The sequence below is a fragment of the Pan paniscus genome, chromosome 3 (assembly GCF_029289425.2).
Source record: "Pan paniscus chromosome 3, NHGRI_mPanPan1-v2.0_pri, whole genome shotgun sequence".
Lineage (NCBI taxonomy): Eukaryota > Metazoa > Chordata > Mammalia > Primates > Hominidae > Pan > Pan paniscus.
Window position 1 is genome coordinate 42,244,882 of NC_073252.2, and position 16,761 is coordinate 42,261,642.

The window sequence follows — 16,761 nt, forward strand, 5'->3', positions numbered from 1 at the left end:
CACTGTAGTATCTAAAATGCAGAACTTCCCACTGTGTCAAAGTAAATTCAAGGTATAATTTGAAAATGGAGTTCAAGTTATTTTTATGCTTTGTAGCACGGCATGGAGATCTTGTTTTCTCCATATTTGATAATAATAAAGCACATATTTTGATCTTAGAGGTCTGTTTTATTTGGTCCAAGGAAACATATATTCTAGATTTAGACCCATAGGCTGCCCAATCTAAAATTTTGATGATAACTTCTATTAGATACACACTTATTTTAATCCTCCTGTTGTGATTTGGAAATGTATTTTGTTAATATTTCAGAATTATTTATTTGTAAAATGAGTATACTTTTTAGAATGTATTATTTTGAATCATAGCCATTATTTGATACAGAGATTTTTTTCTATTGCTTCTATTAACATAACCATCTAACACTTTTGAATTCCACAAGCATCATTTTAAGGCTAGCTTCAGTAATATAATTTGATAAATCTTAAGACCAAAAAAAGTGCACTTTTATTTCTGTAAAGGAGTCTACCTCTATTCTTTAGAAATGCCTTTCTTTACTTGAAAGCAATACTACTGTTTTCCCATAAATAACATATTTGAATGTTTTGTAACTGTCAAGCTAGTATAGAGAATAGCTCTCTAGTGTGTTAATTACCCATCATTACAGTGTTTTACCATCTTAAGAAAAATTTTTTTTTCTTGGCCAGTTTTATGTACAAAAGATTTAAAAACAGAAGGTACAAATTTTAAATTTTAGGTTGTGAAGATTTCTTCTCAAGGTATTTTTATAGTCTACTTTAGTGCTGCCCAACAGAATTTTCTGCAATGATGGAAATATTTTATATCTGTCCAGTACGGTAGTAGCTAACTACATGTAGCTATTGAGCACTTGAAATGTGGCCAGTGCAACTGAAGAACTAGATTTTAAACTATATTTAGTTTTAATTTATTTAAATTTAAATTGCCACATGTGGCTAGTGGCTCATCATATTGGGCAGTTTAGACCTACATAATCAAAATTTTCAATAAGTTAATAATTCCTTGAAATCACCTGAAGTAATACCATTTATTTTAGATCTTAATTTACTTTAACGTGAATATATATTCATGTTACTTTAGAAGAAAGTAAATTTTTCTGAGTGAGCTGATTGTCACATTGTCACATCTATAAACTGGGAATTCCCCATGGCAGGATTACTCTTTGCAAAAAGGAATTCCAAAAGCAGCTTGATTAAGAATTCTTGTTGAAAGCCGGGTGCAGTGGCTCATGCCTGTAATCCCAGCACTTTGGGAGGCTGAGGCAGGCGGATCACCTAAGGTCGGGAGTTCGAGACCAGCCTGACCAACATGGAGAAACCCCATCTCTACTGACAAAACAAAAAAATTAGCCGGGTATGGTGGCGCATGCCTGTGATCCCAGCTGCTCGGGAAGCTGAGGCAGGAGAGTCGCTTGAACTCAGGAGGCAGAGGTTGTGGTGAGCCAAGATCACGCCATTGCACTCCAGCCTGTTCAACAAGAGCGAAACTCTGTTTCAAAAAAAAAATGTCGGGCACGGTGGCCCACGCCTGTAATCCCAGCACTTTGGGAGGCCGAGGCAGGCAGATCACCTGAGGTTGAGAGTTCGAGACTAGCCTGACCAACGTGGAGAAGCCCCGTCTCTACTAAAAATACAAAATTAGCTGGGTGTGGTGGTGCATGCCTATAATCCTAGCTACTTGGGAGGCTGAGGCAGGAGAATCGTTTGTACTCGGGAGGTGGAGGTTGCAGTGAGCCAAGATCCTGCCATTGCACTCCAGCCTGAGCAATGAGCAAAACTCCGTCTCAAAAAAAAAAAAGAATTCTTGTTTAAATTTGTATTTCTCAGAAGAGTGCCACTGAGTTTGGGTTTGGGACTAAATTTTCCAGGAAATATTTTTATTAATGAGTGATTCTTTTCCTCCTCTAGTATGTTATTAATATATTTTTGAGCACCTTTAATACTAAGTATTGTGTCAGTACTTACAATAATACAAAATAATGTACATATTGACGAAGCATGCTTGAAAAATAATTGAGATTTTAGCACCATGAAAACACCCAGAAAACTGAAGGTCTTAGTTCTAGTAATAGTTGAAAGTTGCTGTGTGCTAACCTATTCAGAACCAGCAATAAATTATGTGTTGTAAACTTCTGTATCCAGCATCAAATTATAGGTATTATAAATAATAGACTGGCTGCACACAAAGATGAAAATATTCAATTAGAAGCTGCATTACAAGGAAATTTAAATGTTATCCTGTTCATTAAACATCTGAATGCATTTTTTAAAAGATTAATTTTACCAGGATCTGTGGTACATAATAGTAAAGTAGCTCTCTAAATCAAAATAGGCTATTTGGAAAAGAGATCAGAAAATACCTGAATTAAATGGTATTCACTTTATGTATTTTCAAAATTCTTACAGTTTTTTCCACTTTGCATATTGCTTTTCAAGTTTGGCACTTAACATCTTACTTAAATATAAAATTATAACATCTTGATATTCTTAGTCTTTTTCATTGACCTATTAAGCACATATATTTTAAAAGAAACCATTTGTATTTCTTGCGAACTATATTCTTTTCTATTTTTCAGGTACGGATTTTCAAATATGCGCTATATTTCTTCGCTAATTAGTGGTGTTGGTATTTTCATGATGGGTGCAGGACTATCTTGGTACCATGGAGTCATGGGATTGCTTCATCCTCAACCAATAGAATCCCTTCTATGGGTAATCCTCTTTTTTTCTCCTCAGTTTTGATGTCTTATGACATAGTGATTGTGTACAGTAGAAGGCCTTTGTCATATTGGTGTTAAAGGAGAATGACATACACCTTCTTGACTGTGTATTGTAGCGTTATATATCTATAGTTTAATTTTTAGAACGTGACTGGACATAACCTCTAAATCCATAAGATTCAATGATGTTGAACAAGATCTCTGTAGGTACCAATTATCAAGCCCTGCTCCTTGGTTAAAATCTTGGGCAGTTCCACTAATTTCTCCAGTTACTGTTGAAGAACAAGAAAACCTCTGTTCACTTTTGGTCCCAAGAATAGTCTCATTTCAGTAATTAAAATATTCAGACCCATGTAATAGTCATAAGTTGGAACTATATTTGAAGTTAAAGCTTCTCTTTTCCCGCATCCTGGGCTTCCTTCAGGTAGGAAGCCTGCACTGGCGGAATGGGAGGATAGCAGGATGATCACCCGTATGATCACCTCTGGGGCTTCTGCCCCTCTCTCCTATTCCCTGGAAAGTGTTGAGGGTTTGGATAGGGGATAAAAACATACCACTTTACTGACTACAGTGTTATTTTGCATTGGTTTCCTCTGGCCTTTGTAGATGTTTAAAGCTGTCTCTTTTTTTCTCATGGGCACTTCTTGGAGATTACCCTGCTTGGCTGCTCTGGCTATGGCTGCCCAAATTGATCACGTAGCCTACTCTCTCAGCTTCTGCATCTCATGGTGTGGTTTCCAGACAGTGCTGAAGTTGTCTTGCATTTGGAAAGAATGCCCTTTGAGCAGCTGATCTCCTTATAAAAGACTCCTAGGGACCTGTGTGTTAAAACAGACATCTTTAACGCACTTTCTGTGGGAGTGCAGGTTTTTCTCTCAAGCCCAGTGATCTACTCTGCTGATACAGCCAATATCAGTTAGTAGGCTTGCATATGGATGTATCACTCAGGTATGCATCAGACAGTTTGCTGTGATATCCAGTATCCCGGGGGACACACATCAAGGCTACTGAACAATCTTAGTAGCTCAACAGCTTTCACCAAAGAAATCTTCATTTTTGGCCTCCTCAATTTCAGCTCCTCTTATGTGGTCTAGAGGATGTGGAGCTAGCATGTAGTCTAGTGGGTAGAGGCCCCAGGTTTGGGCTACCTTCTGTGCAAGGCCTGAATGGATTGGTATAACACCTCCTTTTGGAATGTGGGGATACTTGTACCTGTTTTCTTCTCTATTTTGGGTTGTAGTCAGAACTAGACAGAATCAATCTGTCTACTTTTTTAATATCCTGTTATATCATGCAAATCTACTTAATAAGCGCATTAAACTAGGCTTATTTGTTATTCTCTAGTTTTCTATAGTTTTGATTGACTAGTTTCTTACCATAATACATTTCATATAATTAAAACAAACAAATGTGTTTCCTCCATTCTGAAAAGATTTGGCCACTTTATGGGTACTTCATTGTTCTAGCATTCTTCTAATTTGTATAGTGTCACTTTATAGAGGCAAAGCACTCTCTGTAGTTAGAAATTAGGTAATTAGTTAAATTTTCAGTTGTGTATAAGTTTTAAAACTTCTAAAAGCTCTTGTGTCTTTCAGTAACTAAATGGGTTTCCATTAGACTATGACCCTATTCAAAGTTTTCAGACCTCTATTTTAGGAAAACCTAGGGTTCTAAACATTGTTGAAAATTCTGTAGATGTTTGGTTTGAATTTCATTAAAATAAAAAAAATGTGTTGCTAGGTTAACTTTTTTTTTTTGGTACACCCCTGTCTAAAGCTTTTTTTACCATCTTTAATTGAAGAGTGTCCTGGGATTGCAGGGAATGTGGTATTACCGAAAAACAAAAATTGGTTACTGTTTGTAACTACTTATCTTTCTGAATCACGATTTTCTTGGTATTAGGCATGGAAGCAAAATCCAGAAGTTACTTAAGTTTGGGTGTGGATCTTACTGTATCTGGTGTCTACCACTCCTGATATCAAATATTGTATTCATATCTCATTGTCCTCCTCATTTGAGTTGTTTCCCATTAGTAACCTTACTGTCTGGCTTAAATTTGAATTCGTGTTTTTGTTTTAGACATTATGGACTTTATATATGAACAATTGTGATTGGAAGTACTTAATTTATGCTTTATTTTAATATTTCTTTTCTAGGCATATTGTATTTTAGCAGGATCATTAGTATCTGAAGGAGGTATGTACTGTCACAAAGTATGTCTCTATTCTTAATTTAGTAATATATATTCAGCTGTCCATTATTATAGTTTGCTAAGTTCTGTTGATTAAAGAAAAGCAAGTGTGGGAATAGGCATCTAAGCTTTCTCTACTTTTAGGGAGTAAAGTCTTTGCATAATGTACTGTGGTTGTTCTGTAATGGATAGCTGTGGGGGGGTGTGTAACTGCGCCCTGCCATGGGATGGCATCCTGGCAAGGCCTCATTTCTCTTTGTGTCCTGAGCTGCTAGGATAGGCTCAAATAGGTGACTATCAGATAGATGGAGGACAATAACTGATGTGGCATGAAAGCGCTTAGCAAGCCCACCATATTTGTGGTTATTTTTAAACTATGTGGTGGTAAGAGGTGTTCCTTACAGTTTTCACTTTGCAAACATTATTCCTTGATTGAACCCACCACCACTACTATCACTGTTACTTGCTGATTCACTAAAAATTGGATAAATAATTATTTTACTTATTTAAAAGGGAAAGTATGTTTCATTTTTGAGTATCATACCATAATACTCAAAACATTTGAAATGGAGTATAAAAAACATAATTAAACTGAACTTTTAAAATTAGAGTTTAATAATATTCACCAGAAGAATATTATTTACTGGCTCTTGTGATACAAATATTTCAAAGTTTTTGAAATACACAGCTATAGCAGTATGATGACAGAGAACTGCTAATATCAGTATAAAACTGCCTGATTCACTGCTGTGCTCATGTTTGCTTCTGAAACATTGTAACTTTCTATGTATAATGTTCCCTTCATCTATTTTTAAAATTAACATTTTTTATTGACAGATCCTAATTGTATATGTTTATGGGGCCCCTCATCTTTGAAAGTCTATGAAATGGTTATAACACAACCTGCTTCAAAAGATTGGGAGGCTCAGAAATGAATGTGGTTAGTGTGGTGCTGCCAAATAGCAGCTCTTCAATAAACTAAAGCTGTTGTTATTAGTAATTATATTTAATTATTATGGTTTAGAATTATGGGGTTCATTTTATTATAATGATTAATTGATAACAACTAATTAACATAGAACTTGTCCTTATTGCCAACCCTAGTTTTAAAATGTTGTGCTTATTTGTTTATCTTTTGAGATGCCATCTTTAAAGTTTGGAGGCATGAAGTTTCTGTCTTGCTGATATGAATGCTTTTCTTTTAGCAACACTTCTTGTTGCTGTAAATGAACTTCGTAGGAATGCTCGGGCTAAAGGAATGTCATTTTACAAGTATGGTATGTATTTTAGAAACCAAGTGTTTGTTTCACCTCCCTTATTTGCTTAAAATTACTTAGTACTGTTATTGCTTTGTTCCTAATAGAAATGTACAAAATATATCTGAATATCATCCCTGTGTGGCTCTTACATATCCTTCAGCCCTTATTAAAAAGAAATGTAGTATAGAAATATGAACATGGATACTTTACATTTGGATTTGACTTACGTGAACTAAGGTATTTCTTTATATGGTTATATAACTTGAGAAAGTAATTTGACTTTATGTATCAGTTATTGTTGACATTTAAGCCAAGAAATTATGTTTGCATTGAACAAGGTTTTTAAAATCATAATCTCTCATACACTTTTTTATCTTAACTTATATCTTGATTTTAAATGGATACTTATTAAAATGTTACCTGATAGTATCAAGTTAAGATTTTAGAAATTTTCTTGTCTTGTCTCTTCCCCAATGACTAGTAATGGAAAGTCGTGATCCTAGTACAAATGTGATATTATTGGAGGATACTGCTGCAGTCTTGGGAGTTATAATAGCAGCCACTTGCATGGGCCTTACTTCTATAACAGGTAAATATTTCTTAAATTACAGGTGATTTATTTGTCCTACTTAAATAATTCTCTAATATGTGGGAATTTTCTCTTACATCATTGAATAATATTAAACCAACAAATTGTTAAATGTTAATTCCATACTAATCATTGACTTATGTAAGACATTTGGTCAGCAGAAGTATTCAGGTTTATTTGAATTAAAAATGTCTCTAAATTAGAAATAAGGAAGGCTATTTGTAAAGGATTTCTGTAATGCTGTCTTTCTAGCTGTGACTTAAAAAATTATGCAATCACTCTGAACTTTTTATTTACCTATAAAAGTGTGGATAATATTTACCTTGGTAACCTCTTAGGTTTATTAAGAAAATATGAGAGTTTTAATAAACTCTAAAGTTCCAAATAAATATACATAGGTCCTCAAGTAACATTGTTTTGTTCAACTTGATTTTGTTATAACATTGTTGTGAAAAATATCAGTTCCTAACTGGAGCTACCATCTCTGTGGAGTTTGCTCATTCTCCCTTTATCTGCATAGGTTTTCTTTGGGCACTCCAACTTCCTCCCACATCACAATGCTGTGCATGGTCAGTGAATTGGGGTGTCTAAATAGTCCCAATCTGAGTGAGTGTGGGGGTGTGTGTAAGTGTGCCCTGCCATGGGATGGCATCCTGGCCAGGTCTGGTTCCTTCTTGTGTCCTGAGCTGCTAGGATAGGCTCAAGTAGATGATAATCAGACAAATGCAGGACAATAACTGATGTATGAAAGCGCTCAGCAAGCCTACATATTTGTGGTTGTTTATTTTTGAATTATGTGGTGGTGATAGGTGTTCCTTACAATTTTCACTTTGCAAACATTTATTCTTTGATTTAACCCACCACCCCTACTATTGCTGATACTCACTGATTCACCAAAAATTGGGTAAATAATTATTTTACATAGTTTTTATTAATTTTTAAAAATGTATATGTAGCCCACATTTATTTCAGTGTTCAATATTAGACATGTTTTGGGTCTTAGAAGTTGAGTGATGTTTTTGTGACCAGAAATATGCCATAGGAACTTAACTCTTTTTTTTTTTTTTTTTTGAGACAGAGTTTTGCTCTTGTTGCCCAGGCTGGAATGCAATGGTGCCATGTCGGCTCACTGCAACCTCCACCTCCCAGGTTCAAGCGATTCTCCTGCCTCAGCCTCCCGAGTAGCTGGGATTACAGGCATGCGCCACCACGCCCGGCTAGTTTTGTATTTTCAGTAGAGATGGGGTTTCTCCATATTGGTCAGGCTGATCTCAACCTCCTGACCTCGGGGGTGATCCTCCCACCTTGGCCTCCCAAAGTGCTGGGATTACAGGCGTGAGCCACCGCACCTGGCCGGAACTTAACTCTTGTTTGTATCAGTTAGCTTATGGTAAAATTGGTTTTGTTATATGTTGTTCCCTATAAAGTCGCAGTTTCTAAGAACCTATTGACAACATGAATGTGGACTTAACCGTATATTGTGGCTCTTGTTCATTTGTCTTTTTCCACCCTTAATGCCAATAATAACTACTGTTGCCTTCCTATTTCTTTAATTCTAAGTTGTTTCTGTCCTTATTTTGGTAGCTAATTGTTTTGAGGGCCAATAAAATACATTTTTTATTTTCGAAAACAAAAGAACCATTTAGCATGAAAAGACTCAATTTATGAAGCTGGAATTCTCTTGGAAAGGAACTTCTTCCGTTCTTCTCTATTTGTCCTTACATATTTAAAATAATTTTAGGTGACGAGCTTCCACAGTTCTGCAGTGTTTCTTCAAATGGTCTGAAATATGAATACTTCTTTCTCATTCTGAGTGTTCATTTTAATACCAAACCAGCATTCTCTGATGTTTATTGTGATCCAAAATGTTTGTAAAAGTGTTGATTGTTTTTCTGGTTGACCATATAGTTTTAGACTGTTTTTGAACATAAATTACTAGCAAAATTTTAGGCTTAAGAAAAGTGTGACTTGATGCAGATGTCAACTTTGAATAATTTATTTTCTTTTACATAGTAATAGAAACCAATCAAATCAAACTTACAAAAATATGTAATGTATTTTACATTAATTAAATTTTTCTTAATTAGCTAATTTATTCAAATTAAATTAAATAACATGCCAAGAAATAAAAGTTTTCTTAAAAAAGGTATTTTCTTTCAGCTAATATTCCTGTGATTTCTTTAAGAGTACATGAATGTATATATTTAAATAAAAATAACTCTTTACATTTGGATTTCTAAAGAGCAGCATTTGATTTTGAGCTCTATAATTACAAAACTTCTAATGGATAATGTTTTACAAGCGGATCATTTTTAACACTTAGTATAGATAAACAAGTTTGCTTTTTAGTGTTACAGCTTAGCAAAATATATGTTTTATCAAGCATTAAGAAGAGTTAAATATATTGATGACATTTCATCTTTGGGATAAAAAGACTTGTAGTCATAAAAGCCATGTGTAAAATTTATTATAAAGATTTAAAATGTATTTATTGGTGTCTATTATATAAATATTACCTATACATTCATAGATGATAAATCAGCCTTTCTCATTGGTTCTGGAAGAGAAGCCCTGACAACCTAAGGCAAATATTAGAATCAGAATCACCTGAAGGGCTTGGGGAAACACAGAATGCTGAAACCCACATCCAGAATTTTTTATTCAGGGGCCTGAAATGAGGTCTGAGAATTTGCTTTTCTACCAAGTTTTCAAGTGATGGCTGCTGGTCCAGGAACCACACTTTGAGAAGCACCACCTTGAGGCACCTATGGCATGTAATGAATTAAGTTCTCTCCTTTTTATCTAGAATGATACTAGCTATATATCATCCTTGGTTGGATGAGAAGAGAGTCACCCATATTATTTTCTGTAGGGCTTAATTCTCTTACAGAACATTAGTAGGAAGAAGATACAGAAAAAGGTTTCTTTCAGCTTTTGATTTCACTGTTATTTTGTCTATCTGGTGTAGGAAAAGTGCTATGGATATATCTAAAAGAAATGGATTCTTCATTATGTCATTTTTTTGTATTGGTGTCTCTAATCTAAATGTGCTCAGAAACTTCACATATGTAATGACAGGTACAAGTAAGAGATCTTAATTATGTCACATAGTACTCTTATGAAAGCAAGTTGTAGCATCCTCATTTTGTGGTATATTAAAACTATTAGGAGTCATTAAAGGAAGTAATTAAAGAAATTAGGAATAAATTTCAAGTGCCTTGATTTACTCATTCTGGTTCTTTGCTCTCTATAAAGTTCACTGAAATAATATAAACTGTTAATTTACTGATTTTTTTATGTGCTTCATTTAGGCAATCCACTGTATGACAGCCTAGGTTCTTTGGGTGTGGGCACCTTATTAGGCATGGTCTCAGCATTCCTCATCTACACTAACACAGAAGCACTCTTAGGGCGGTCCATCCAGCCAGAACAAGTACAACGGCTCACTGAACTCCTGGAGAATGACCCATCAGTAAGGTCAGCCTTATTCCAGTAATCCTGTTAAGGCTTACAAAAACATATTAAAAAACAGAAATGCCTGGTTTGTAAATACTTCCAGAGGAAGTTTTGGATTCCTCGTCTTCAGAACGTTTTAGTCTGTAACTTTTCAGAATTATAATCCTGGAAGGAAGAAAGAATACACTTAGGAAACTCCTTCTAAGTTTCCTTTTAAATTTTCTATACTTCTAATTTTTAGAGTAAGGAAGAGTCAAGTTGATATAATGAGAATGGAAGTTTGCAAAGTAGTTGTCTTCTTAGTGGAAATACTTAATATGGAACCTGTAGAGTTGCCTTATATTCGCGTTGCAATTACAAATTGAATATATTAAATTTAAAAAGATTTTTGTTCATTGGGCAATGATTACCAAATTAAATATAATTTATATTTACTTTGAAAATAGACTTTGTTTTAGCTTATTTTAAGTATTTTTCTTATAATCTTTATCTTTTAAATTATGTAAAACTAAAGAACTGGAGACTTAGGAAATAATCAGCAGAAGAGATACAGAATTCTAATAGTGCTTTTCAGTGAAATTCTAGCAGCATTGTGGTTTTATAATGAAATAAAAGAACAAACCTTTAAAAACCCAGTTTTCTACTAACTCGCTCTATATTTTTTCAAACTTTAAAATAAGATTTTTTTGTGTATTGTACTTGAAATCTTTAAGTTAAATCTTTTTAAAATGACCTGTATATCTGAATTAGTAAAATATATTAATGATTACTAGATTTATATTCTATGCCCTATATGTTTAATCTTGAAAAGTAACTATCTTATTGGAACAAGATTAGAAAATGAGAGACGGGCACAGTGGCACATGCCTATAGTTCCAGCTACTTGGGAAGCTGAGGCAGGAGGATCACTTGAGGCCACGAGTTTGAGGCTAGTGTGCAATGATCATGTCTGTGAATAGCCACTCACTGTACTATATTCTGGGCAGCATAGCAAAACCCTGTCTCAAAAAAAAAAAAAAAAAAGATTAGAAGTTGAGCATTATGAAAATCAGTATTAGAGTTATTAACATAATGTGAGATAATCCAAATTAATATCCTTTCCTTGTGATGTTTTTGTCTGGTTTTGGTATTAAGATAATACTGGCTTCAGAGAATGAGTTGGGAAATGTTCTCTCCTATTTTTTTGGAAGAGTTTGTGAATAATTGGTGTTAGCTTCTTTAAATGGTAGAATTCAAGTATCTGGATATGAGCTTTGCTGTGTGGGTAGTTTTTTGATTAGTAATTATATCTCTTGTTATGGATCTGTTCAGATTGTCTGTTTCTTCTTGACTTAGTTTAAGTAGCTTGTATTCTAGGAATTTGTCTTTTACTTCTAATTTACCTAATTTGTTGGTATACAGCTATTTATAATATTCCTTTGTAATCCATTTTATTTCTTTAGTGTTGGTACAAATGTCTCATCTTTCATTTCTGTAATTTGAATCTCTCCTTTTCTTGGTCAGTGTAGCTAAAGGTTTGTTCATTTTCTTGATCTTTCTAAAGAACCAGCTTTTGGTTTAATTGACTTTCTCTGTTGTTTTTCTATTTTCTTTTTCATGACTTTCTCCTTTAATCTTTATTATTTTTTTCCTTCTGCGTGCTTTCAGTTTAGTTTGCTCTTTTTCCACTGTCTTAAGGTTAAGCTTTTAATTTGATGTTTCTTCCTTTTTAAAATAGACAATTACAGCTACAAATTTTCCTTTAAGTATTGCTTTCTCTGCATTCCACACATTTCCATATATTGTGCCATTTTCATTCATCTAATAGTATTTTCTAATTTCTTTTTTTATTCTCTTCAGTTATTTAGGGGAGTATGTTACTTAATTTTTACGTATTTGTGAGTTGCACAGATTTCTTTCCATTATTGATTTATTATTTTGTTCTATTGTGGTCAAAGAATATATTTTATATTAGTTCTGTCCTTTTAAATTTACCAAGGTTTGTTTTATGGCCTTACATATAGTCTTCGATAATATTCATGTGCACTTGAGAAGAATATATATTCTGCTGTTGTTGTAGAGTGTTCTGTAGACGTTTGTTAGGTTTAATTGGTTTATAGTGACTTCAATTTCCCTAATTATCTTCTTGCTCTATTGTTCTATCCTTTTTTTTTTTTTTTTTTTTTTTAGATGGAGTTTTGTTCTTGTTGCCCAGGGGCACGATCTTGGCTCACTGCAACCTCCGCCTCCCAGATTCAAGTGATTCTCCTGCCTTACCCTCCCAAGTAGCTGGGATTGCAGGTGCTCACCACCATGACCAGCTAATTTTTGTATTTTTAGTAGAGACGAGGTTTCACCACTGGCCATGTTGACCAGGCTGGTCTCAAACTCCTGAGAGACGAGGTTTCATCACTGGCCATGTTGGCCAGGCTGGTCTCAAACTCCTGACCTCAGGTGATCCACCCACCTCGGCCTCCCAAAGTGTTAGGTGTGAGCACTGCGCCCGGCCTCTGTATCCGTTACTGAAAGTATCGAAGTCTCTAGTTATTGTTGTTGTATTAGCTCTTTCTCCCTTCATTTCTTCTTGGTTTTGGCATCATATATTTTGGTGCTCTGTTGTTGCTACATACATGTTTATAATTTTGTATATATTGTTTAATAAGTAATGTCTAAAAAAGAGCTACAAACTGAAAGACTGGCAAATTCGAAATTTTGTGGAAGAGTGAATATCTGTGGATTCAATTATTGGAAAAAATACGTTAGTAATCCAGAAAATTCATACAATTTTTTAAACAGTATATTAGTTACCTACTGCTGTGTGACAAATTGGCCCAAAACTTAGTGGTTTAAACAACATATTACCATCTTACAGTTTCTATGAGTCAGGAATTAGGGCACAGCTTATCTGGGTCTTCGACTTCAGGGTTTCTCATAGACTGTAATCAAGGTGTTGACTGGGATTATAGTCATCTCCTGGGGAAGGGGCTGCTTCTAACCTTACTCACATGATGGTTGGCAAGATTTAGCTCCTTGCCAAATGGGCCTCTTCAACATGGCAGCTTGCTTAATCAAAGCGTGCAAATTGATAAGGCAATAGAGAGTGAGTGTGAACAAGACAAAAGTCACAGATTAGTCACCTGGTCTTGGAAATGACATCTCATCACTTTGCCATATTTGGTAGTTATAGCCCACATTCAGTGACAGGAGATCACACAAGGGCTTGCGCATAGGTGGCAGGGATTGATCATTGGGAGCCCTCCAAACAGTTTTCTGTCTGTAGTTAGTTATATGTAAGAACATAAGGAAAAAGTATATCTAAATGTATTTATTAGTTGCTACTCACATACCAGCCAAATAATGAAATGTGTTAATACTCTGTGAAGACTAAAGTAGAAATGATTTTTAAAAATGAATAAATATGTTCTGTGAGTTACCAGGAGAGAAAAAAAAAAAAGAATAAATGATATAGCCTCTTGCCAATCTGAAAAAGTTTTGTTTTAACTTGAGCACATGTAACTATAAATATTAAAACATTAATTCTTATTTCATCCTTGATGGTTGATTAAAATATAGCTTCCTTATATGGGTAAAAAATTTTGGACTCAGTGTTTAGTAACCCAGGATCCCTCAGAAATTAGGGTCTAATGTTGTAAGAATACTTGGAGTCTTACGTAGGCTTGTTTTTCTAGTAAATCTCCATGTCCTCAGAATTCAGTGTTTTGTTGTTTCTTATATGTGCTGTACAGAAAAGATCTTACAGTGATCACTGTAGAAAGAAGAGAATTTCTCAACAGTTTCTAGGGAAGATTGTTTACTGAGGGTTAGAGCGGGAGGGGTGAAAAGTAGTTATGCTTGAGTATCTGCTTTCCTGTCTGGGAGGCAAAAGGGTATGATGCAAATACCACTGGGCTTGGATTTCTGAAGAGCTGGGCTGGGGAGTCCTAATCTGCTGTTTAGTAGCTAAATTACCTTGAGCAAGTCACTTATGCCCCTCTAGGATGGTTTTATCATGTATAAAATAAAGATGTCACCCTATCCACTTATGAAAGCCATCCATTAAATGCCTGCCTTATAGTTCTTACTATATTAAACATTTTATATATGTATTAGCTCACTATTCCTCACATCAAGTCCCATGTGGCAGTTATTATTAACCTCATTCTAATAGAGAACTTCACAGCATTGTATGAAGACTTTTAAAGAAGCTAGTAAATATACAATTGGTTAATATACTCTACAACACCATTATAAATTAAAACATTTTTATATGGCATTTAGGAAATTGATAAGTGGATATATGGAGACAAAGGCTTATGAGATAACATGACATTTTAGAAAATTGATTTAGAGTTAATGAATATATATATATATATATATATATATATATATTTTTTTTTTTTTTTTTTTTTTTTTTTTTGAGACAGAGTCTTATTCTGTTGCCCAGGCTGGAGTGCAGTGGCGCAATCTTGGCTCACTGCAACCTCTGCCTCCCAGGTTCAAGCAATTCTCCTGCCTCAGCCTCCTGAGTAGCTGGGATTACAGGCATGCACCACCATGCCTGGCTAATTTTTGTAGTTTTAGTAGAGACAGGGTTTCACCATATTGGCCAGGCTGGTCTCAAACTCCTGACCTCAGGTGATCCTACCCGCTCGGCCTCCGAAAGTGCTGGGATTACAGGCATGAGCCACTGCGCCCAGCAGAGTTAATGAATTTTTAGTATATGAGCTTTATAATTCATATATAAAAATTACCATAAAATAATATTCGTTAAGTTTGCACCTTTGTATGATATCATGCCGAAAAAAAAGCTAAATGGACAGGCCTTGGAAAATGATAGGTGGTACTTAATGGTGAATACTCTGAAGCCATCTTAGTCCATTCTTGTAACTAGTGGGGAAAAAAACAGTAAGTCAAGCCTTTGTGCTATTAAAGTATATATATGTGTATGTATGTATAAATAAATTTGTATGCATTGTTATTGATTGCAGGGCAATTCATGATGTTAAAGCCACAGATCTGGGATTAGGTAAAGTAAGATTTAAGGCAGAAGTAGATTTTGATGGGCGAGTTGTTACAAGATCATATTTGGAAAAACAAGATTTTGACCAAATGTTACAAGTAAGTTTATTTGTTGTTTTCTTACATAATTGAGGGTTAGAAAAATGCTTTTAAGGTAAACAAAATGAAATTTTTTTTTATAGATCTTAAAGGCACTTTAGCTCTCAACTTCTTAGGTTCCAAAATTTAACAGAGACCTTTATATTTACTATGGAGGGGTTCAGAGGAAACAGCAAAAGAACAAACTTACTATTACATGCTTGCTATGTGCATTTAATCTTTTTTTATCTAATTTACCCTCAACAACCCTGTTATTTCAACAATGAAATAACATTTTTGTTTTAACATATATAGAAATTGAAACACAGAGAGATTAAGTAATTTGCCTTAAGTTGTAGTGCCACAGAGATGGAGTCATATATGAATCAAGATCTGCCTGACTCCAGAATCCATTTTTTTATTAAGAATAGTTTAAAAGAGAATTTATAAAACAGAATATAATGAACAGCACAGATGTTACCACTTGCCCCTGTCAAATCTTAACATTTTGCTATAGTGTGTTTGCTTAAGTTCTTAAAAAAAGAAATAATTACAAAAACAGTTCAAGCCCCCATTTTCCCTTTCTATATCTCATTCTTCTTCTTCCATCCCTAGAATTAAACATTATGCTGAATTTGGTACCTGTCTTTTCCATTCAGATTTTTATACTTTTCAGCATTTTTTAGTATAATATGTACCATTTTGAATGTTTAAAAATTGGTATAAATGGTATCCTACTGTATGCGTCTCTGCAATTGGCATAACAACATATTTTTTAGATTCTTCCGTGTTAATTTATATATCTCTAGTCAGTTTACTTTCATTGTTATAGAGCATTTCATCCTATGAATATGCTGTAATTTATTTATTTTGTCTCCAGTTGATGGACATTTATATTACTGTTAGAAACAATGCCATGGCCAGACGCGGTGGCTCATGTCTGTAATCCCAGCACTTTGGGAGGCTGAGGTGGGCGGATCATGAGGTCAAGAGATCGATACCATCCTGGCCCACATGGTGAAACCCCGTATATACTAAAAATACAAAAATTAGCTGGGCGTGGTGGCACGTGCCTGTAGTCCCAGCTACTTGGCAGGCTGAGGCAGTAGAATTGCTTGAACCTGGGAGGTGGAGGTTGCAGTGAGCCTAGATCGTGCCACTGCACTCCAGCCTGGGCGACAGAGCGAGACTCCGTCTCAAAAAAAAAAAAAAAAAAAAGAAAGAAACAATGCCATGATTGCATTCTCACACGTTTCCTTGTTCACATATATGAAAATTTATTTAGTATGGTGTATATATAGCTAGATTTTAAATAGGTGGGCCATTGGGTATACTTACCTTCAGCTTGCCTAGGTCTTACCAAGTTATTTTCCAAAGTGTGTCAATTTAACTTCCATCATTGTATATCAAGGTTCTTGCTTCATATTCTTACAT

At 34.7% G+C, this 16,761-nt stretch overlaps 1 protein-coding gene across 2 annotated transcripts in view; it reads left to right on the forward strand.

Moving 5' to 3' along the window:
* SLC30A9 (solute carrier family 30 member 9) overlaps positions 1 to 16,761 on the forward strand; it is a 99,827-nt gene that overhangs the window by 72,764 nt on the left and 10,302 nt on the right. For both annotated transcript variants that reach the window (XM_003832225.5, XM_063603759.1), the window contains exons 11-16: positions 2,613 to 2,748; positions 4,913 to 4,952; positions 6,153 to 6,224; positions 6,688 to 6,795; positions 10,107 to 10,272; positions 15,219 to 15,348. In XM_003832225.5, the coding sequence (XP_003832273.1) occupies positions 2,613 to 2,748; positions 4,913 to 4,952; positions 6,153 to 6,224; positions 6,688 to 6,795; positions 10,107 to 10,272; positions 15,219 to 15,348 (652 nt within the window). The remainder of the gene's footprint in view (positions 1 to 2,612; positions 2,749 to 4,912; positions 4,953 to 6,152; positions 6,225 to 6,687; positions 6,796 to 10,106; positions 10,273 to 15,218; positions 15,349 to 16,761) is intronic.